The 24502-nt window shown below is 38.7% G+C and overlaps 1 protein-coding gene across 7 annotated transcripts in view; it reads left to right on the top strand.

Annotated features, from left to right (window-relative positions):
- The window catches only part of sorbs2a (sorbin and SH3 domain containing 2a), a 78197-nt gene that overhangs the window by 22852 nt on the left and 30843 nt on the right, over positions 1–24502 (top strand). For 4 of the 7 annotated variants that reach the window (XM_030133050.1, XM_030133080.1, XM_030133079.1 and 1 more), the window contains exons 3-12: positions 4806–4861; positions 7643–7732; positions 9773–9799; positions 9932–10056; positions 10254–10577; positions 10737–10928; positions 12304–12729; positions 14581–14707; positions 16949–17124; positions 21343–21409. In XM_030133050.1, coding sequence (XP_029988910.1) covers positions 4852–4861; positions 7643–7732; positions 9773–9799; positions 9932–10056; positions 10254–10577; positions 10737–10928; positions 12304–12729; positions 14581–14707; positions 16949–17124; positions 21343–21409 — 1564 coding nt within the window. In that variant the 5' untranslated portion in view covers positions 4806–4851. The remainder of the gene's footprint in view (positions 1–4805; positions 4862–7642; positions 7733–9772; positions 9800–9931; positions 10057–10253; positions 10578–10736; positions 10929–12303; positions 12730–14580; positions 14708–16948; positions 17125–21342; positions 21410–24502) is intronic. The other 3 variants (XM_030133057.1, XM_030133066.1, XM_030133075.1) reach the window with 3 other exon arrangements.

Raw genomic sequence — 24502 nt, 5'->3', positions numbered from 1 at the left:
TGAGACAGCTGCAAGGAGCAGCATATTATATATATATATATATATATATATATATATATATATATATATATATATATATATATATATATATATATATATATATTCAGATAATATAAAAATGTGAATATTGAATCTGCTATTTGGCTGTAGGTGATAATCAGTGTGTCCCTAGTTTCAGTTAATAGCATGCTAGAAAATAGCTGCTGTTAGCTGAGTGTGTGAGTCTAAACAAGCTGCTGCCAGCTTTCTGGCTGTAGTCCAGTGGTTATGAGCAGTTTTTAGGTGTGATTTTGTGGTGGACTGACTCAGGTTAGTCCTCCTTTGTGGTCCTTTTGACAATGTGTGTTGAGCTTTTTATTAGATAATTTTTATACAGTGCACATAGACATTCTGTGTGTTACACATGAAATGAAACATAATCTTACCATGTCTTCTGTTAAGTGACTATATTATCACAGTGATAGTAACTGTTTCTGGTAATGAGTCCAAATCAGTGGTTTAATGAAATGTACTACATGTAGGAGGGTGAGCTTCCTATCATAGCTACTGCTGCGTCTTATGTTTCCAAGGCTTCATAGCCTATTAGTCCGCTCATATAACGTGAGTCCACTAATATAAAGTGAATGTGTCCCAGTGGATCACTCTGCAGGCTAATGGGATGTGATGGGCTTGTGGTGTTGGACATCACGGCTTTCTGGGGCTTATAGCTTTGACTTGTGCATTTGCAGTCCCACAGCTATTACACTCAGTAATTATATCCATACTAGTCACCATAGTGGCCTGCCGATACCTAAATTACAGTTGGTGAATAAACCACGGCAAAGTAAGAAAATAAAATGACTCAAAAGCAACTTAACATACCAAACGTTTTGGCCAGTGTAACTAGGACAGAACTGAAAACAACTCCTTAGAAATTTAAAAAAGTCTATTGACAATGGTACATTTGGTTTACTTTAGAACTGAATCTATAGAATGTCTATGAGAATTGACAAGGAGATACACTCAGGTGTGTTTCTTTGCATTTGTGTCAGTGTTACGTTAAGATGACATTTTGTGATGGTTTGCAAAGGTTTACTTCTCCAGTTTTATGCTGAAATAAATAGCCAACTGATAATCTGCCACCAATCTTAGACAGAGGTCTTTTTTTGTGTTCAGAAGCTTAAAATATTATAGATGTAAACGCTACAGTTTTCCATAGTATATAGTGCTTCCTAGGTTTTCTTCCTGTGTCCAGCCATAACATTACACCATGGTCACAGCTGCTGTGTCGCCGCCAATCTGTCCCCTAGAAACATGATCCTGTTTATAATCTGACCATCATTTGGACGCCGACAGCCTGTGACGCCAGACCCATGATTTACCCCAGTGGGGTGTGTGTGTTTCTCACAGATAGATTTATGAGGACGTACTGTATGTGGGTGAGGATTAGGTCTTGGGGGACTGAAAGAATTCCACGATGTCTGACTTGATGTAGACCTCAACTCACAACACCTCACTGACAATAGTGACGCCAACTGTATATATGCATTTAATAGTGATATTAAGTTAGCTCTTACTTAGACCTTTTGGTGTTAAATAGCTTTTTGAAATTTTACCAATATTTAATAGTGTAGATAATTGCAGGGTTTTGTTTTGGTACCAGCAAGCCACAGCTGAAGTCATTGAATTACTGCACATTCATGAAAACAGCAGCAAAAGCCCCTTCACTCCTTGCCATTTCCTCTGAGGAGGATAGTTGCTGGATGTCTGAAAATATCTTTTGTGCTGGCTGCTTTGAAAGCACCTGTTTTATATGCACCTTCTAAGTTCAGATGAAGAAATTATTGAGAGTATGACAAGAAAACACTGGCAATACAGTTTTAGTGTTAATTAGAACAGTTTTAAAGTGTGCTGCTGTTTTTTTTCTGTCATGTGAAGCTGAATCTAATGCTGCCTCTTTTCAATACATTTAATAATGAAAGCTTATTGTTGCAATGTACAAGTGTGTATGAATTATCAATATGTATGTCATAGACCTGTAAAAGTAGTCACAGTTGAATACCATGGGGAAAAGTAACACAGTAACACAACAACACAATAATGCCGAACACTTGGTCCTATGTCCTCTTTTCTCACTGAACCTGGAATTTTTCTACACGGATGAGATTGTGTGTATGTGTGTGTGTGTGTGTGTTTGTGTGTATTAGGGGTGTAAAGGTACAGAAAAATGTTGGTTCGGTATGATTTTGGTACAGGGGTCTTTGGTTCAATAGATTTTTTTATACGTTTTCGGTACAGTGAAGGAGATCAATTTCATTAAAAAAAACAAAAAAAAAAACAAAACGTAACTGATAACCAATCTTAATGAAACAATGCTACCATTTGTTTTATCGTCTTGTCTCTCTCCGTTGACATACTGTAACTGACAGGGAATCTGAAAAGTTCCAAAATCGGAGACTGTAGAAAAGACGGAGGGTCTTCCAACTCTGGCTTTGTACCTGTGATGCTGTTCTGAGTTGCCATGCTGGTTCACCTTCAGCATGTGTATGGCACATGTACTGTTTAGACGTCTGTCCACCCAGCTCATACTGTGTGCGTTCCGCTTCAGTGTTCGTGCGGAAACTTAAAACGAGTGTTTGCGTTCTTCACATAGGCTACATGTATTTGTTCGGTACACCTCCGTATTGTATTGAAGACGTGAATCAAAACGGTTCTGTACAAATGAGTGCACCGTTACACCCCTAATGTATACACACACACACACACACACACACACACACACATACACACACACACACACACACACACACACACGCACGCACACACACACACACACACACAAATGAAATGAACATTGTATTGTCCTTGTATTATCATATACATGTAAAAGAAAAAACTAAAAAAAACACCTTAAAACACAGCTTGATAAAGCACCAATAGTAATGTGGCTCCCCACATTGATGTTACATGAATATGATATAGATGCTGTCAAAATGGCTCGGGTACTGCACCTAACCATCATAATTCTATGGGAAACCCCTGCACAGAATATGGCTGCATGCTTCATTCAGTAAATCAGTCCGCAGCTATCAATGGTTTACTGTCAATCCGCACCAAAGCTTGTAGCTGTCAAACTATAGAGATGCATATCTAGCAAAACTTAGCTATCATTATAGTCACTTTAGATCCACAGCTTAGAAGTGAATGCTAAACATGCGAACTGGAAACATGCTCTCCTGCTCTGTAGCTGTCTCACCAACAATTAAAATACTACTGTGAATTCCCTGTTCTTCACAGCAGTATGTGTGTGTAGGGAAAGTTAGCCGTGTGTGTGTCAGTTATTTACATACCAGACATATAAGATCCCCACTGCAGCCACTGTAGACCGTCACCTCTAGTATCTGTCACACACCCTAAGTCCCATGATGACACACATGAGCATACATTCACGCAGCGATGCAGCAATCTGTAATGAGCCTCTGGCTTTTGAAGTCTTTCCCATTTATATCAATCATGCTCCCTACTGCAACAGTTCCAAGAAAAGGCCTCCATATAGCAGGAGATGAGCATCTCATGAGTACAGTTAAGTTATCACAGCACTCTGTCCCATTTATCAGTGCCATTTATATTATTTTAGTTTTATCTATGTGATGTATGCCTTCCTTGAAGGACAATAAGAACAACCTTCATTCCTACATTTGGATTCTGTTTAGGTTTTAGTCTAAATTCGTCCATTCCCAAACTAGAATTTAGGACATCTTTTGTGACATTTCAAAACCTGTAGGGCAAAAAAAAACTGGACACAATTCATGAATATTAAAAGTAAATTAAGGCTTAAAGAGATGTAACACAAAATCTGGGCTTCTGTACTTTGTGCTTTTTTTTTTATAAGATGATAAACAACCTATTCTGCACTTACAAAAAAGGTTAATGTAGCAGATTATTGTAAAGTCAGGATAGTAAATGAATAACACATTTTAAGTCATATTTTTAATATGTTATCACAACTGTCAGCATTTACAATTCACATTATCATCATTTAACTCAAATATTGCATAATGTGGGTTCAGAGTCAAACATTGTATTATGAAGTTCCAGCCTATAATTTATTTAGATACTTTTTTAAGCTAAGACAACTTTATTTTCTTCTTTAGTGTCAGACTTGTATTCATATCCAAAAAATTAATACAGTTATAATTATTAGAATGAATATATTTACAGGCCAGAATGCAGTATTAGAATTCAGTGCAATAGTGTAAAAAAGAATCATATACATTTTACAACTATTCATCCTGTTCATTATCCTGTCACTAAATGATTTTGTCCATCTCTTCCAATTCTTTTATTTCTGTGTCTAAAATGCCAGCATTTCCTCCCAAGTGGGTTCTCAACATTGGGAAAAATAAAATGTGCAAGTGGAGTTAAAATAGAGCTGACCTCAACTTCCACTTAACATATGTCAGCGGATAGTCTCCTCACCGCTAAACATCATCCATCTTTCCAGACTCTCACTGCACACAGGCTGTTTAAGCAACAGTATCATTCCAACCTGCAGTGATTGTAGCTTTTGCTCTCTGAACCTTTTGACATCAACCTTTTTCAGAGACCCCAAGCAAAAGTTCATGGAGCTTTTGCCTCAGGCCAGGTCAACTCTGAGGCCAAAATGTATGTATGTCTTGGACTTTTGAAAGGGAACATCTAGTACTGTTTAGTTTGTGTGTGAAAGACAACCTAAACATAAATGTGAAGCAAAAAATATATAAAAAACCTGCTTTTGTAAGTCAAGAGAGTTGATCTGTCTAAAATATGTTTTCTCTGTTTTGCAGAAAATTGTGCCCACTTGTATTGGATCAGTAGGAATTGCTCTTCAGTATGAATACAGGTAAACACACACACAGACAAACACACCGCATATCACAATATTGGGATTGGTTCATCGAGCTATTGTTTTGGTTGTTTTCTATTCCTTCTATTGTACCGTTGCTGCTTTCCTTTAGAGTTTATCCACTGAAGATAGAACTATTGTTGACATTATAATGCTTGATAATACATAAAGTCTTTTTCCACATTTGAGGCCACTTAGCTATTTTAAAAGCTGCTATGCGTGCTAGTTTCCCTCTGCCACAGGCGTCAGTGTGTAACTCTAACCCTGACCCTGTTTCACCACTTTGGTGTTGGTCCATTTTGGGCCTCGGATATTGTGACTGAAAGCATCAATAAGTATAGTAAGCCTTTTGCTTTTAACCACAGTGGTGTATTCCTCCCTCAATACATGTCCAAAGCTCTGTTCTCAACTTGGCAGTCATCCTGCACTCAAGTGTGTATTTCAGCTGCCGAATCAATGATGAGCCATCTTTGAGCCTTCTACACACACTGCTCTGTCAGCTGCCAATGATAGCTTGACTCATCTTGTTTGCCTATATTTATAATATAGAATACAACACAAAAATAGCCTTGTCATGAGATGTTGTGGTTGAGTGACACAAATAACTACCAGTAATAGTACCAGAAATAGGAACGCAAATACATTTGATGGAATATCAAAGCAGGTTTGTGTTTAACCCTCTGCACTGACCAGTTGCTTATATTTAAGTCTTGCAATTATGTTTTCTTATTTCTTATCATAGTTGTGTATGTATCGAGTGCTTAAAAAAATGATAATTATAATTAATGCTGCAGGAAATTTGTCTCTTGTACCAAAACATGTTCAGTGGATGAAGTATATCACTTCAGATATGACAATAAATACCACACAATAGACAGGTAATTATGCATAATAAATAATAGTAAGTAATAGATAAATAAAACCTGTGTTTAAGAGTTAGATATGGATCTTTAGATTGTGTGTATGAAGTAAAAATATTGTAGATGCCCAACTTTGGAGAAGCAGGGTACTTGACAAAGAAATTAAGTTGCTATGTCACTGTTCAAAGCCACCAAACTTCTACAAAAACAGTACTTCTACATCAAAGAACTTGAAGTTGTTGACCTGCACTCTCTTGATAAATGCTAAACCACTCCTTCGTATAGATAACACATTAGTTATGTTTAAAGCTATACCGTATGATGTGGCATTTTTACACTTTTCTTTTGTCATCTTAAAATGCTCCTAATAAGTGTGTGTCGAACTAAAATGTAAAAGAAATCCGCCAGGTGTTGAAACTCAAAAATGTTTAATTCTCATATATTTCCAATAAAAGTCTGACCAATCATTTTAGTCGGTCCGAATGAAATAATTGGCCGAACCTGACTGAGCCTCCTGTCAATCATCCATTACGGCCGTCCAGCATCCGATCCATTATCGCCGCCTCACATCCAATATGTGTCCCTCTGAATCTGACACTTCACTGGCGCTGCTTCTCCCGTCACTGACCACAGTCTACTGTCTAGGATGTGTTTGGATAGAACTGACATGCACATGTGGAAGGGAAGAAACGGATTTATGAACAGAAACAACAACTGAGGGGCACAAACGGGAGTCAGATGAATGAAGGATGGAGATAAAAGTCCGGAAGTCAGCTGTACTGGACTGAACAGGTCTGCATAAAGCTCAGCTTTTATGACAGTGGGACTCATACAGGTACATGTACATGGTGTCACACAATGTATGATGATGTAGGATGATAATTGTATGGACTATGAAACCTCAAAATTCCACGGAAAATTTGCGGAGGCCGCGCGTTCACAGTGCGCGCGCCCATCCCCTGGGCACTGCAGTGAAGACACTGACCCAGTACTGCACAGACCAGGTCCACTGATGGAACAGGAGCCGCGGGCCCGCGGCAGGTGGATGATGCATCTGATTACTGAGGGAGGGGTCCGCGGACACGCCAAAACGGACCGGACCTCCACCTCTGCTTCCTCCTTTGTTTCCATCGCGCATCAGGAGAGGAGGAGTGAGGAGGAGGAGCCTCAGAGCTCAGGCAGAGGGAAGGGGGCGGGGCTTTGGAGGGAGGCAGGTTGTTCATGTTCAAACTTTTACTAAGTGCTGTGAGAAATGCCACATCGGTAGGTATAGTTTTAAGTAAAGATCACCGCCCTCGGAGATGACTCTGATCCCTTGTGTTCATGCAGTTACACCCTTTTTTGTTCAAATATGGTCATTTATGGTCATAAAAAGCCAACATGGTGATAGTTCAAACTACTGTCATCAAAACGACAGTTCAGAAACAAAAAGATTAACATCATGGTTTTTCTGACAACATGGCACAACATTAAATAGTAGGTTACTGTAAGTTAGGAGTGCAGTGTTTTTTAAGGTGTTTTAACCACAATAACTTTCAATTTCTGTGCTATTAACACATGTTTCTGTGTCTTATTGTATTGATCATGTTCCTCATAAAATAATATTAAACAGTGATTTACTTTACTTCCCTTAATGAATACGGAGAGACTTTATAAGCTAACACAGTATGCAGTAATACCTTTAGACATCTTTGATATAATTATCAAACAGCTTCTCAATTCTCAGCTTCCATTTCTTTAACCTGCTGCAGTAAAATTCAATCATTTTTAAAGCATGTGCTTTGCCCTTCCCTTGTCTGGGTTTTCCTTTGGGCTGGATGCAGTTGTGTGTTTTTGTGCCTGTGGAGTTTTGGATTTGCATGTGCATGCTGCTGTTGCTGCTGCCTCTGTGATCACCTGCCTGGCTGTGATTTCTCAGATAGCGGAGGATGTGCTCGCAAAAGCGTGGCCTTGTCACTCATACTTTCTCCCATGAAGAGGGTCCAGAGCTCACCAAATCTAGCCACAGGTACTAACACGCACAAACACTCTGACAATTAACTGTCTAAGAAAGAAAGCTGGAGAAATACAGCAGTTATGTCCTGGACAAGTGGACAAAGTATAAGGTAAGTAGTAGTTTAAAATGATGGTTTAGCTTGAGCATATTGGAGATGCTTTGAGTTAGGCTACGGTTGCTATTTGGACTGCTGCATTTTCTAATTATTTTTTGTGGAATTCATTCCTTTTTGTCTTATTCATTATCTTTGACCTTAAGCCTATTTGCTTCCTCACTCACACTCTATGTCCTGTTGAACCATACCTGTCGCCAATGTACATCTTAACATTTGACAGGTCCTGTCAGGTCCTGTCACTGTTCCCTGCCATCTTCCTGTTGTCTTTGGAGTTTATCTCTTATTTTTTTTCCATTGCTCTGCCATCTGCTACAGCTTCACATTAGTTAATTCAACATGGCACAGCTCCATTTCTCCTGAAGAACTCTCAGAGAAATATGGAAATGTACTTGGATCGGCTTGTGTGATGAAGAAAATGCTATCTCTTTTTGTAATTATTTCTAATAAATTCTTTGGGGTTATGCTTACATACTTCCAGTATCCATTATATATGCCTCTTCATCCTAAACACACTTTATTTACATTTACATTTAGAAACTGCAGGTTGAGTTAAATGGAATAACTAAGAAGTTGTTATGTTGTCTTGGATAGAGTTAAAGCTACTTTTTCTGTTACAGCTGGCCATTATCAGCTGCCCATTGCTGATCTCTGCTGAAAGAGCAGTGTTTGTTTTTGCACCTTGTCAGCACCCAGGTTAACAGCTGCTCACATGTAGACATTTTGGCTCAGTCAGCCTCCTGGACACAGTGTGTCCATCTTCTTCCCCTTCTGCAAAATCAACTGTTTCCAAAATCAGTTGACAGGGTAATTACATAGAAAAGTGCTACTGAGGCAAGGTTACTCTGCCTTAATATGAACATTAAATCATAATCATTTGGTAATTTTCCCAAAGTATTAGTTTTGTCACTTTGCTATCCTTAAAGAACGGCAGACATAATTTTTGGAAAAATTATGACTGCCCTCTATACATAAATGAAGCCATCTAAAGACATAAGGACAACTATCAGTGTTAATATTAGCCAAAATACAAGTACTCTCAAATAATATTAATTCATTCATTATCCATTGCTCTCAGGATTCCCATAAACCTCTTATTTATAGAAGTACTGATGGCATAGTTGTGAAATTAAAATATCTATGTATTATCAGGGCAATGTACTGAAAGGATGAGAAGTCAAGCCATGCAATAAAATGGTTTCTGCTGCATTTTACTATAATAAATAGTTTTTAAATTCACATTACTGCTGTATTCATGTGCTTGTTGCATTTTGCTGTTGTACCTGTTCAATGTTGAACTCATTCTTTCATATACTAATGTGTAGTTTAATCCACAGGGATACATTTGCTTTGTGTTTGTGTAAAGGTTTGAACTTTTAAGAAACTCAGAAAAACAGCCCTTTTTACCTTCCTGACCATGCATTTTACAACTAATTCAGGAGTTTTGAAAAGTTCATTTTGCTTAAGAAGTAGGAGTTGTATAAACTTAACCCATTCATTCTTCTTTCAGTTTATCATAACAACACATTTGGGGACAGAAGGGGATGAAAACCCATAGCCTGAAAGGTTCCTAAAGCAGTCAGAAAAATGTAGTTGAGGAAGTACAGTGTTTTCCACTTAGATGTAGTAGAGTGGAGCAAAGCTGAATAAAGTGGAAATAAATAAATCAGATTTGTACTTGCATACATTACTTAGATTCATTTACCTTCCATCACCTCTGCTTTCTAATTCAGATCACAGAGTTCAGAGTAGATATAATCTTATTTAGATGAGTAACAACTCTTTTCTTTGCTTTTGTTTCCAAGTCTGTCTGTGCTTTTTAACACCTTTTTTCTTCCCCATCTCTGAGTCTCTCTTTCTCAAGCTAATTGTTCCTGCAGTCACTTAAGGAGATGAAAACTGAAGTTTTACTAATTACTGCTGTGTTTTCTTTTCCCCAGGGAGTGATTCTCACTCATCAGACTTGGGTAAGTCTGTTATTGAAGACAGTAGGGACTTCTCATATTGGATAAGATGGCAGGAGCTATAAAACACCCATCAGAGACAGAAACTCTTCTAAAACAACACAGCAGTGTTAATGCTATTAACTTTATCCTCAGATTCTTGGCGTTCACGAAGTGTCACAGATGGCCTTAAGAATGGAGATGCCAGCAGCTCATCTCTTGCTGCCAAAGGTTTCCGCAGTGTCAGACCTAATCTGCAGGACAAAAAGTCACCTACACAGGTAAAAATGTCATATAACACCACCACAGTTTGACATATTGATTTGTAAACTTTGTTCCAAAGATTGGAATTTGTTTATGCATTTTCATCAGATTGATGTGTCAAGGTCAACATTTATCAAGATTGTACTTACCATATGATTTTTGTTGTTGTTGTTTGACTTTGGTTTGGTTTGCTGCATTGTCATTGCCCAATAAGGATATCAATCACTTGCCAATCCCACCCCCGAGGAGAGAGAGTTTTCAGTTCTCACCCACTGGCACTAATCCACCAACCTACAGCTCCCTCGTTGCTCTGGATAATGATTTGACCCCTGGAACAATAACATTCACTCAGACCCAGAATTCAGTTATGAAAGAATCCTACACTGTTAGTAGCACATCTTCTTATGCCTACTCAGAGATCGGTGAAAACCCCTCTGCACCTCCACCAGTCCAGCAGATACACCAGAGCACTGTCCCAGATGAAAAAAACAACTGTAACACATCCACAACTGCCAATACACGGATCCGGGAACGAAAGGTGTCCTCTCTCAAAATAACCCCCCTCACCATCCCTGATCCCCCTGCTCACCTCAATTCTTGCCTTTACCCCCAGCCTAAAACCACAGCTCCTCATCTTTCTCAGCCCACTTCCCCATCTACACAACACAATCCCACCCCCTCCCATCCCTCAACACAGAGTGCCTCCGTTTCTGTCAACTTGGGACAAGAAGCCCCGAAACATCCCGATCTTCAGCCTTCAAAACCCACAGTGGAAGTCAAGGTCGCGGATCAAGCCCCTAATCAAACCTTACATGCAGCTCTTTCCCAGATGGAGACGATGAAGCCTCCTCCTGCTGTTCCTCCAAGACCCTCACCTGCAGAACTGTTGGTACATAACTGGCTACACACTGTTACAACAGAACAAGAAGAGAGTGCAATATAATGCAATAACACTCTGGTTTTATCTTGGTGACATCATGACTGAATAAAGGACAGCATCCATTAATACTATTTTATCATTTGACATCAGTAGGACTCTCTGAATGAATCGCTTAGATGACTCGTTGTCGATGGGGAACAGGGTCCAAAATAACTTTGATTTTTCTGTCAATGGCAACTTTTTTTTTTTTTTTGTCAGAGACCATAAAATTCCATACTGCGTTATTCTGCTAAAAATAATCTCATGTTGTTAGTTTGAATCATTATTCATAACATCACTGTAGACAAGTATGAAAAGACAAGATCAGATTTAAATGTTGTATTCTGACTTTTCTGTAACAAAACAGGCTATAGGGCAGGTAGACAGAGCTAACCAGCCAGCTACTGTTTGAAATACACTGTATGCACTGGAAACCAAGAAATCCACTGGAGCTTTGACAGTGGGTGCGTTTCCAGAAAACATGTCTCACAGTAGAGCAGGAAGTGTGGATTAATGAAGAAACTGTATTGTTCCTGTCTCGTTTGTGACCAAAAACATCACAGTCATTTTAGATGAACACAGCAGAATGCTCTACTAATTCCTGCTGATGACAGAACGCAGCCTAGAAAATTCGCTCCAAAGCATTTTATGGAAATCCATATGATATGTATTTCCTTTTTCTTTTTTTTTCTTTTTTTCTGATGTGCTTAGCCTGTTATGGACATACGTCTGTTGACTTGACACTGTTGGATAGGAATGGACCGTGTTTTCAATAGTACCAATAAACTTAATCAGGGTGATAGCTGGGTTGGTGAGCATGGTGGACAGTGAAGGCCACATTAGTTTCAATCCCACTGTGATTCCAACCCATCTGCTGGAGGAACATTTACCTATATTTAGTGCGATTTAGTGTTGATTTTGGACCCTGATGGAACGTCTGATAACAATGTTTACTGTTGTCAGCAGTCTACAGTACAGCCTTACACAGAACACAATTGAATTGCATGTGTAGGTTTTTGTAATCTGCTACTGTATTTGTTCCTCTTCAATTTTTTGGTCACTTTGTTGCCATCCAACCAACCAAACTAACTGTGTGAACTCATATGTGATAACCATTTAATTGATTGTATATCAGTGTTACTGTCTGTGTACTTGCTGGCCTCCACACAGTTTGAACTAACCAAGCCTCTTCAGTTCACAGAGTGGTTCAGAAGATTGTGCTGCAGCCTCATGACACTTCTGTTAGTCTCCTCAGCACATTCTTTGTGGCAGCGTGGCTAATGAGTGACATCACTAAGCACTCTCCTCCTTTCCTTCCTCCTTTTCCAACCAACTCCAACACCAGGGGCCTCCCTCCCCCGAACCCACAGCACGGCACTCCCCCTATCGTTTCCACAGCTCCGAATCACTCGACTACCTGTCAGGCCTAATGCCCAAGGCGCTCTCGCCCACTCCGTATGTCCCTAGTGGAGCTGGCAGCACGGCTGGCGCAGTCAGTGGGCCGAATCTTACCGCAGTGAGCAGTGCGAGCATCGGTGGCTGCGTGTCACCTTCAGCTTCCCCCGTGACGGTGTCCGCTCTCAGCCACTACTCGACATCCACGGCGGGTCTGCTGGACGAGCTGCAGATCTGTAGCCTGGACTCACCCAGCGCTTCACCCACACCATCGCCTACCCTCAGCCATGTCTCTGCCTACACATCCACTGCTGGCCCCGATGATGTGCTAACAACCTCTGTGGTCTCCACTGCTGCGGCAGCCACTGTCACTAACGTAATTATCGCAACAAGTCACTGCTGTAACACACATCATTAGCAAAAGACAAATGGTTCCCTCCCTCCACTCATTTGGAAGGCTGAACCAAACCTCCACAACGTGTTTTATAACAAAAAAAATGTTTACCTTTCACTAACCATCAGCCGCAACCTTCCTGTAAGATACCAGAATTAAACTCCGCCCACTATGTTCCCCTATTATGTCAATGTGTCTCTGCTCATTACAATGCTTGTTGTGATAATTTTGCTTGTCTGTGCTTTTCTTTAACTTCCAATCCATGGCAGTTGGCCAGTTCATGTCAAAAAATCACTATGAAACAGAACCATTTTCCAAACAAAGGTGCAGTGTTACCATTTAAAACAAGGGAGAAATGAGGTTGGATGGTCATTTTATAGAGATAATGTTATTTAATCTAGAAACAGGCTTCTTGGTAGACAAGCAGTTACAATTGTGCTCATAAGTTTACATACCCTAGCAAAATTTATAGCCATTTTTCAGAGAATATGAATGATAATGCAAAAACGTTTCTTTCACTCGTGGCTAGTGGTTGGGTGAAGCCATTTATTATCGAACAAATGTGTTTTCTCTTTTTAAATCATACTGACAACAGAAACTATCCAAATGACCTTGATCAAAAGTTGACATACCCTAGTTCTTAATCCTCTGTATTGGTCCCTTTAACATCAGTGACAGCTTGAAGTCTTTTGTGGTAGTTGTGGATGAGGCACCTTATTTTCTCAGATGGTAAAGCTGCCCATTCTTCTGGGGAAAACACCTTCAGTTCCTTTCAGATTTTGGGTTTTCTTGCATGAACTGCGCGTTTGAGACCTCCCTAAAGTGGCTCAGTGATATTGAGGTCAGGAAACTGAGATGGCCACTCCTTCACCTTCACTTTTTTCTGCTGTAGCCAATGATAGGTCGACTTGGCCTTGTGTTTTGGATCATTGTCATGTTGGAATATCCAAGAATGTCCCATGCGCATTGTGTCAGGGTATGTAAACTTATGAACACAACTGGAACTTTATCTGGAAACTGGCTATGTTGTCATGGCCTGTCTCGAATGTTTGACTGAGGTTTGTTCGATGTTATGTAGACACAGTGTAGCAGTAATCTATGCAATGCCAATCAATCATTTATTTTTGTTAATTTGGCCTACATGTATGTAAAAACTGCTGTTAAGTCTGTCACTTTAGTAAGAATGGGTCATTTTAAAGTGTTTTTACATTGGATTTACCAGTTTCTTTCTGTAACATTATGATTTTTTGAGGTGAACTTGCAGAATTAAAAGGCTGTGTTATCATCCTTTTTTTGTCTGATGAACTGACATGTACCTGTGTGATGTTGAATGGGAGAGCGTTGTTCACACGAGCCTCCCATTGTAACAAAATCACATCTAATGTCTTATATTTGTCATAACTAATTAATAATCAATTGTATGTGAATGTCTTTTGTTTACCGTCTCATCTGTCAGTTATGACGTGATTCAACACGTACCCCTTTTCCACACTAACATTTCTCACATTGTCCTTCAGTCATTTCTGTACATTCTGTCATTTACGTTTCAGTACCTCCTCATCAGTCACATCAGACCCATCATTTGTCTTCATGTACATCCATTCTTGTATGTGATCTGCTTCTTCCACCCATTTTAAATGTTACATTTTGAGTCAGTATGATGGTGGATGGATTTGTTAAACTAATCATTCTGTTGTTTTGTTAATGATCTAATATTGTATGGCAGAACCACTACAGTTGTTACTGTGTTAAATGGAAGTAAGTACATTTTGCTGCCATCTGTTGTTGCAAGTATGTGACTGATTGCGTTTCTGCCTTGTGGCTAACTCTTAGGGCCAGGTCCTCTCTCATGCTATGAATGGAAGCACTGGTCATCCACAGAGGCCACTCTCTCCTCCGTCCTATCCTCCTCCCCCCACATCACTTCACACTGGGCTGCCGAGACAGAGCAGGAGTTCAGGTGAGTCACAGTTAGCTTTCATTTTGATAGCACCATGGCTTTAGCTATTGTTTGGTTTAGGTCATTTCTCACCGATAAGACATTGTTAGCCTCATAGCATAAATGGCTAAGTCATATGTTTGGCCAAATTGTGATATGTGCATGAAATGAAGCAGCAGTGTTAGGAGAGTAAAGTTACACAGATATTACAATTTGGCCAAAAATATGACTTAGGCAATAATGCTATGATGCTAATGACATGCATAAACGCATCCTTTAGAAAAAGCAATACAGCTCTTGGTAAAATACAGTCCTTCTCCAAATATTGATTTTATTGTAGATGGTTACCGTATATACAGGGTTCCTGTTGGGTCTTAAAAAGTCTTAAAAGTCTTGAATTTGCAAATCTACATTGAATACCTTAAAAAGTCTTTAAAAGGTATTAAATTTGATATTGTAGGTCTTAACTTGTGTTGCCATAAACGTAATTGCTGTATTCTGTTTAAATGTGTCTGTTAAATGTCCAAGCTGTAAAGAAAGTAACGTTAGTCAACTCAGTTCCACCCGTTCCAACTCAACAATTTATACTGACATTAGGAACCAATTATTTCTAATTTTGCAGCCCCCGGTGAGAAATGACTCAGAACGGTGGCGAATCAAGACGTTGGAGTAAATAAATACATTTTCCTAAGTTCTAGGAGTCACAAATTTGTGCCAGTATGGCTGTGAAATAGGCATTAAATTCTGTTCTATGTAGTCTTGTAAAGGTCTTTAAAAAGTCTTAAATTTGATTTCTAGAAACCTGTAAGAACCCTGTATATATCTGGCTAAGGATGCATTGAATTAATTATGTGGAATAATCCTGACAGTATTTCAGTGCATATTGTAATATAATTGTCCATATAAACTGAAGGCAGTGATGTATGATATGATCAAAATCTCATGTTAGTCACTTCATATTCAGACAATGATGCACATATCATTGGAAGTAATTATTAGACCACTGTGACAAAGTTGTGACGTCAACATTTACTATAAATGTGACTTGTAAACCCATCCAGGCTTTCTTGAATAGAAATGAGCTGTATATAAATAAATAGCCATTTTCTCATTAACAAGTGCAAAACAAATATTTTAAAAAAACTGAATATTAAAAAGTCATTTGAAGGACTGTTTTGCTGAAGTGATGTTGAACATTATAAGTGATCTAATGATTTAATGAATAAAGACGAAATGTACTTTGCCACAACTGCTGTGTTTTTCAATTATATATCGACAAATAAAGGGTACAAAGTCATATTTAATAATCTTCTCCTTTTGTTTCGAACTGTAGTACAAAACAAAAACAAAAAAAATATTTGCATACTCTTAAATAATGTCTTTTAACAATAGAACAGTAACAATTGTGACAAGAGACAGAATAGTCAGTGATGTTTGAGTCTCTTTTCATTTGTCTATTGTTTTAGTCCAGTTTTCTAATTGTGTCAAACTTGCGATAGCTGAACCACATTTGTGTGACAGACATTGCCAACCTGAGGTCTGTGAATACACATGTGTGAAATAAACAGTAAATACTTAAAGAAACAATATGTTTTTTTTGTCACAAAATATATTGTAATAACAGTTGTAACTTTAATTGCAGAGTTAACAATTAAGCATGTTTACCCAGTGGCAGATGTCAAAGATAAATCACAGCAAAACTGAGTTGGTAAGAGAGATCATGCTGGTTTATGTTCTTCATAACTTAAAACACAAAAAGAAGCATTTAGAGTTAACATAGATTTAACTGTTTTTCTGTTAATGCAGCTTTGTTTATGGTTTAAAATCCCATTTATGCCACAGACTCCAAGTGTATAGCGACCCATTCTTTGGTAAAAACTCTGTGTACTTAGTTTCAACAATTCACTGGGATTTCCTTCTTTTCTGTTTAAAATTAAAGTGCAATTATAATATTTTAAACACAGCAGAAACATATTAAACACATACAGCAACGTGGTCAAAGGCTAGTGTTCTCACCAGTAACTCACTGAAGTTACAGATGGCTTGTTAAACATTTTAAACCAATCAGAGGCCAGGCAGGGCTGACCACTTTCATAATTGGTTCTAATTAAACTCACTAAAATAAAACCAGACAACTGCACAACAAAATACCAGCTATCATCGCCTCTTGCATAAATGTGCTGACAATTTCCAGTTGACTGTTTCTTGGAATAACTGATGGTGTTTCTTTCTATTCCCATGTTTTTCCTCCTCCTGTCTTAGAAGGGAATGAGTCTGTCACTAGAGAATCAGTGGTGTCAGGCCACACTAGCGTCAGCAGCACTGTGCCCATCGCCCGCTTCACAGAGGAAGAGAAAAAGGTGTCAGTCATCAAAGCCCCCCATTACGAAGGCATCGGACCTGTGGATGAGTCCGGCATACCTATTGCCATCCGCACGGTGAGATCACACAACACTGGCTAAGGACACGTTTTGTGGTCTGCTCTGTTCATCCATGTTTGTTGTCTTCGTATGCCATCAGGCTCACAGCGGGGGGTTATTTTCAGCTACTAGTAACTTTTGATAGTAAAAACCCTTTCACTGTCCACTGTCCTTCCATCTGTTCATTCAGTTCTTGTCAAAGTGGTATCTCAGGGACACTCGACAGAATCTTCAACTTCGCCACAAATGTTTCTTTGGACTCAGGGATAAAGTTATTTTATTTTGGTGGTCAAAGAACAAGGTCGCTGTAGCTCATGTCTGTTCAATCACGATATCATTTCAGAATGTAATTAGGGCTTTCTAAATTAATTTGTTAAAACAGATTAATCCATCATCATGATTAATCTGATTAAAAATTTTAATGCAGTTAACCCATCTGCAGCGCAGAATGACTCTGAGCGTCTCTGCCAAGCATTTGGGGCAGTTTGTTCAAGTAGAATTAGTGTCGCGAATGAACAAATGGGCAGTTGATCCTGTAGTGACAGGCAGCAGAACCAACCCGTAAAGATGGAAGACGCTAAAAAGTATGTTGGCCCTCTGAATGGAAATATGAGGACAAAAAAACTCAAGACAGAACAGTTGTTTCAAGTTGTTTTGTTGAAACTGTTCAAGGTGTTTAATAAACACGTAAAGTGCATATATATTCCCTTCTTTCTTGAATCTGTTTGCTCATGCAAAATGAGACATGATTAATATAGACTAAAAATTAATGATATTTAATTGTGATTAATCTAAATTAATCCAGAGCAATCCTGTGATTAATCAGATTAAAAATTGTAATCGTTTGACAGCACTAAATATAATTTAATATAATAATATTATATAATATTATATGATTATTAAATTTGATTGTTTTATGTATTTTGTTATAAGTGAGGGATATCATGCCATGTAAATCTGAACTATAACTTCAAGGATTAGCTGAGTCATATAAATATGAGGCAGTAATTCTAGTTTGTTTTACTTCTTTGTGATATCAAGTCTTGCCATGGAACAGCAAGGTCCGTCCTGTTCATTCGTCAGATGTGCAGCGTGTGTGTCCGTTAGTTATCACTGTTAAGGCTTTTCATGGATTAACACTCACTCAGTTTTCTGTTTCTTGAAGAGCAGTGTTAAATGGTGGATGGTGTTAAAGTATGGCATAAGAAACTGGAAGAAACAGAAGAACAGAAGAGTTAGAGAGACAGGCAGTAAAAGTGGAAAAAAGGTGAAAAGGGGTAAAAAGCAGGAAAGACGAAAAACAGATGCGCCTTGTTGTGCGCAGACAAACATTTTTGTGGCCACTCTAGTTGGTAACCGTGGAGAGTGAAGTGGTAATTGGCCGGTCTTAGGGCCGAGCCAATGGTACATGCACAGTCACACACACTCTTCTCTGTGGAGCCGAACTGCCTCTTCTCTGACCAGACTCCAGACACAGTGTTTACTGCTACTGAATAAAGAGAGGATTAAGTCTCCCCCATTTGATAGCTCTTTTTTGAAGTGGCTGTTAGATCTATACTATGTACACAAAGAAACACATACCAGCGTTTCTCCTGGATTTTCCAGGCAGAAAACCAAATGCTACCAGACTCCCTCTGTGCTGCAGAGTGGGCCCTGCTCATTCCAGTCACATTCCACCTTCACATGGAGTTAAGGTCAGAAGTTCACATCCACTTTGGTGAAATGCATTTAAAGTCAGTTTTCTTTCTTTTCAAAATTTGTGCCCTTTATTAGTTCAGTTAGCCTAATTCATCGATGTTAAAATTTCAGAAAAAGAAAAAAAAAGAACATCTTTTTGTGTGTATTTCATCAAATTCTGGTGGCATTGTCTCAAGCACCAGTCAAATTCTGACTATACATTACTGTCTGTACTACGAATAGAGATATTTTGGACTAATTCTTCTGAATCATGTTAAGACCAGACTTGTGGAAGTCTGTTATTTCTTTTCATAGGCTTTCACTGATTTCTTTACATTTCCAGTAATGACTAGTGAAAGTGCATCATGCATAAATATTTGCTTATTGACATTAAGTCAGTCTGAAGTTCCTGAATCATGACTATGGCTTCCAGAAGCTTCCAGGCTGTGTAAAGACAAGCTGGAGCTCTCTTTACTCTTTACTATCGTTCTTGAATTTCACATTATCAAAATAAATGTGTTGTATTAATCAAAGTGCACGGTCATTTTATTTGATATCCTGACACTTGTTTCATTTCATTTTTATTTGGGTTGGTTTATTTTTTTTGAGCTGATGGAGAATTTCTCTTTGGGATAAATACAGTTCATCTGTACATGGGTGCTTCTATGAAACTGGGTTAATTTTGGTATCTGGCACTTTGCCAGCTTTTTAGACCCAATAATAAAAGAGAATTTAGACATTTTCCCCCAGGATGTACCTAATGATGACCTCAGATAAATGCAAAAAAAATAGGACCAAAACTGGGACAGGAAAGGCTACCTAGGTGTCAGTGCATTTGATCTGGACCACATGGCTTGAAATGGTCTTATATTGTGCTATAAATAAAAACACTGTGTTAAATTTGAGAATTTTAGTGGTTTGTCTAATCCAGACGTGGGTTTTTCATGAATCGGCAGTCTCATTCCAGGTTTTGTATGCAACCCATCATGTCCACTGGCGTTACATGCAGAACCTGCCCAGTTAAACACAAATAAGTGATTTTGCAATATTGGTCATTTTTGTGAAACACTCTGCCTTGCATAATTAGTTTGATTCCCAAAATGTACCTGTGAGAGAATTAAAAGAAATTTGAAAAAATATACTGTTAAATGTCGATTTTTGTATAAAAACAATATAAAAATGTGTTTAATGTGGAAAATAGTTTCTCTTTTATCTCAGTAAATATTTATTTTTAAAATAGACCTGAAGTGCTTCCAAACTTGCTCCATAACATTAGTCTTCATCTGGTTTGAATTTTTAGCCCCTCTGTCCTGTTTTTAGGGGCCAGTTTCATAGAAGCACCCCTACGTGTCTATAGTTGAAACGAAAGAAGGAATATGTATAAGACATAAATTATGGATGTATATAAAAGAGATGCTGAATGCATTTAGGAAAAGTATATATGAAGTCCTGATCTTCACTGTAAATAAAGCTACACAAAACTAACTGCCATTCATAGTTGGGCTTCAACCAGTAATTGTTTTTGATTATTTTCAATGTTGAAATCGATGTTTGGTCAATAAAATGCCAGGAGATGGTAGATGTCTTGTTTGGTTACAAATCAAACATATTCAGTTTACGGCCACAAAGGAGAGAAACCAGAGTATTCACGGTGGTATTTGGTGGAAGGTGGTATTTGAAAATTCAGACTTTTTTTTATTACAATCAAATCTTATTAATTATCAAAATATTTGAACATTTAACTTAGTAGTTGATATGTCACTGAATGAGAATCTGCACTGTCTGCAAAGTCAAACTGCAGGTTGGATGGTTCAGTATCAATATCAAAATAAAAAACTATTTAATAATAGAAAAAAAAAACCACACACACACTACATACATTCTTGTACAAAACAGACACATGTATTTTTTTATTTTTTTATTTTATTTATTTATTTATTTTTTATTACCATTAACTGGCACTAATTAATGGGATTTTACAATGATGAATGAGTATAATATGAAACGTTTCACATTAAAATGGAAAGGCTTATATTGTATACTTGTATACTGTTGGCTTGTGTACCTCCATTATATGAAGTGTTGGCAATGGTGTTCTTATTCAGAGAACTCCCTATTATTATCAAATAATGTCTTTTGTTATTATGATTGAGAGACCCCAGGCAAAATAAATTGTACACTGTACATCCAAATAGCAAACTTATGTAGTTTAGATGAAAAAATACCCTTAGAGTAAGACATCCTTAACAGCTATTATGTCTTACTTTGATATTTTTTCCCATGAGCAGATTGGATCCACATTTCCTAGAGGGTAGGAAATACTGTACCTCCAAAAGCAATCTTTATAGATAATTTATTCATGCCTCAGCATGGTGCAGGTTTAATTCTGTTTAATATCTCACCGAAGATATATAGCTGTAGAAAGGCTGAGGATGTAATTTCTTTTGCGTGGTAATGCCCAATAAAATAGTAGGGAGTCTCTGAAGTTTCTGTCTTAAGCTGACCCATTTGTAGTAAATTTTACAGAGCATAAATCTTTATGATTATTTCTCTCTGCAGACGGTTGATCGGCCTAAGGACTGGTACAAAACGATGTTCAAGCAGATTCACAAAGTTCACAAAGCTGGTAAGTGTGTACCGAATCACTAAAAGGCAGACATTTCCCTCATTTTGATGTGATGGGACTGCCAGACATTATGAGTGGAATGCACGCACAGCGCATGTTTGTTGGTATTTTTCTTTGTGTTACTGTGCATGCTGGTTCGTGTTAAACCAAAAGACCTAGTGAACCTCAGAGCCAGAGCTCATTAGAGGGGACAGCAGAGTCTGGGGAGGAGGAAAAATTGGAAGAAACCTCTAATAGACACAGAGCTGTCCTGGGAAATGTGCTCTAATTTTGCGGGCTTGACAGAATCAGTCAGCATAAGGCTTGTTTGTTCTAAACTGTCCAGGCTGCTTCCACTTGAGCAGACACACAAACACACACACACTGTTTCATAATTATGTGTACCTAAAAAAACATCTACAGGCCTGTAATGGTTTCTTTAGTCATTCTCACAGAATTCTCATGGCTCTTTGATTATTTTCATAGTGTAGTGGGTTTGTAAAGCAATATTCCTGGTGCTGTGTTTTCCTTTTCTGTAGACTCATTCTGGTTTATCTGCAGTTTGTTTGTTTGCAATAAACAGCAGCTTTGGTTAGATTGCATACGACGTGCTATGGGATATTATATACCCTCTTAAAGCTCGCCAGTAAACACATATATTGGAAAAAAAACAAACAAATCAGCTGACGTTGTGGATCAACAAAGGAGTTGTGAGTTATGCTGCTTGAATGGTTTAGATACTTTTCTTCACTGTGAAATTAAAGCTGACTAAAGCTGCTGCCCTCCACAAGAACGGAATTTAGAGGAGTGATATTTTGCTTTTGTAAATGGAATTATGCATTTTCAAACATTTCCCTGTGGTCTACATAAACTGTAAATGCTATACTTGGGTCTGAATTCTTCATTAATTCAACTCCACAGGTCCATCTTCATCCTTATTTATGAATAGTGACACCAGAAAGGTCGTTTTGAGTGCTGGCCCTTTAAATGCAAATGACCCCACCCCCTCCAGGTTGTTGGCTGTGCTGCTCTGTCCCATTCAACCAACAACTGAACATTTTAGGTAATCGGCTCGAAGTTTGGACAGATTTTCAGTATGGACTACAACCGCTGTTGCTGATGAACAATTATGTTGTGGTTGGATAAATGTTCGTTGGAAGTCTTGACCTTATATGTGCAAATGTCGTGATGTAACTAGTTATAGACGTAACAAATTAAGAAGGAATTAAAACAAGTTGTAGAAATCCACTTGATTTTTGCCAAAATGAATATAAAGATAGCTTTGTAGTACCTGGAGGGTCCAAATTCAAACTTTTTGAACTATTAGGGTCAAAATACACAAATAAATGAACCAAAGACTAATAAAAGTGGGTTTAGCAAAATATGACCCCTTTAAAATCTGCACAAAGGAAATTCAGGGGTTTGTTTCTAAAACAGAATATTATACATATGGCGAAAACTTGTGAACAGACTAAACTGCATACCCCTTTTTTTTTTTTTTTTTTTTTTTTTTTAACTTTTCTTATTTTACTACAATCATGGTTAAACATACATAACACAAACAGCAGGATCAGGGAGTCACAACTTACATGGGAAAAATAATAAATGAGTATATAAATAAACATGCATTCTCACACAGTGTAAATGTGTATATACACTATATTGCCAAAAGTATTGGCTCACCCATCCAAATAATCAGAATCAGGTGTTCCAATCACTTCCATGGCCACAGGTGTATAAAATCAAGCACCTAGACATGCAGACTGCTTTTACAAACATTTGTGAAAGAGTGGGTCGCTCTCAGGAGCTCAGTGAATTCCAGCGTGGAACTGTGATAGGATGCCACCTGTGCAACAAATCCAGTCGTGAAATTTCCTGGCTCCTAAATATTCCACAGTCAACTGTCAGCTGTATTATAAGAAAGTGGAAGTGTTTGGGAATGACAGCAACTCAGCCACGAAGTGGTAGGCCACGTAAACTGACGGAGCGGGGTCAGCGGATGCTGAGGTGCATAGTGTGAAGAGGTCGCCAACTTTCTGCAGAGTCAGTGGCTACAGACCTTCAAACTTCATGTGGCTTTCAGATTAGCTCAAGAACAGTGCGCAGAGAGCTTCATGGAATGGGTTTCCATGGCCGAGCAGCTGCATCCAAGCCATACATCACCAAGTGCAATGCAAAGCGCCGGATGCAGTGGTGTAAAGCACGGCGCCACTGGACTCTAGAGCAGTGGAGGTGCGTTCTCTGGAGCGACGAATCGCGCTTCTCCATCTGGCAATCTGATGGACGGGTCTGGGTTTGGCGGTCGCCAGGAGAACGATACTCGTCGGACCGCATTGTGCCAAGTGTAAAGTTTGGTGGAGGGGGGATTATGGTGTGGGGTTGTTTTTCAGGAGCTGGGCTTGGCCCCTTAGTTCCAGTGAAAGGAACTGGGAATGCTTCAGCATACCAAGACATTTTGAACAATTCCATGCTCCCAACTTTGTGGGAACAGTTTGAAGCTGGCCCCTTCCTCTTCCAACATGACTGTGCACCAGTGCACAAAGCAAGGTCCATAAAGACATGGATGACAGAGTCTGGTGTGGATGAACTGGACTGGCCTGCACAGAGTCCTGACCTCAACCCCATAGAACACCTTTGGGATGAATTAGAGCGGAGACTGAGAGCCAGGCCTTCTGTCCAACATCAGTGTGTGACCTCACAAATGCGCTTCTGGAAGAATGGTCAAAAATTCCCATGAACACACTCCTAAACCTTGTGGACAGCCTTCCCAGAAGAGTTGAAGCTGTTATAGCTGCAAAGGGTGGACCCACGTCATATTGAACCCCATAGACTAGGAATTGGATGTCACTTAAATTCATATGCAAGTCAAGGCAGGTGAGCAAATACTTTTGGCAATATAGTGTAAGTTACACCTGCAGGTAGTGTTTTTGAAGTTACTGAGCTAAGAAGAGGGTCCACTTTTTCCAATGTCCTTCTCCTACATCCTTTCATAGCCTCAGATTATAGGTCATCTGCTCCATATGATGTAACTGATTCACAATATTTATAAAGGTGTCTGCAGAAGGGCCGTGTTTTTGAAGACAGTATCTTGTGATAGCTTTCTTACTGGCTACC

Source organism: Sphaeramia orbicularis, chromosome 1 (genome assembly GCF_902148855.1).
Source record: "Sphaeramia orbicularis chromosome 1, fSphaOr1.1, whole genome shotgun sequence".
NCBI classification, from domain to species: Eukaryota; Metazoa; Chordata; class Actinopteri; order Kurtiformes; family Apogonidae; genus Sphaeramia; species Sphaeramia orbicularis.
This window is presented reverse-complemented; position numbering and strand designations above follow the sequence as displayed.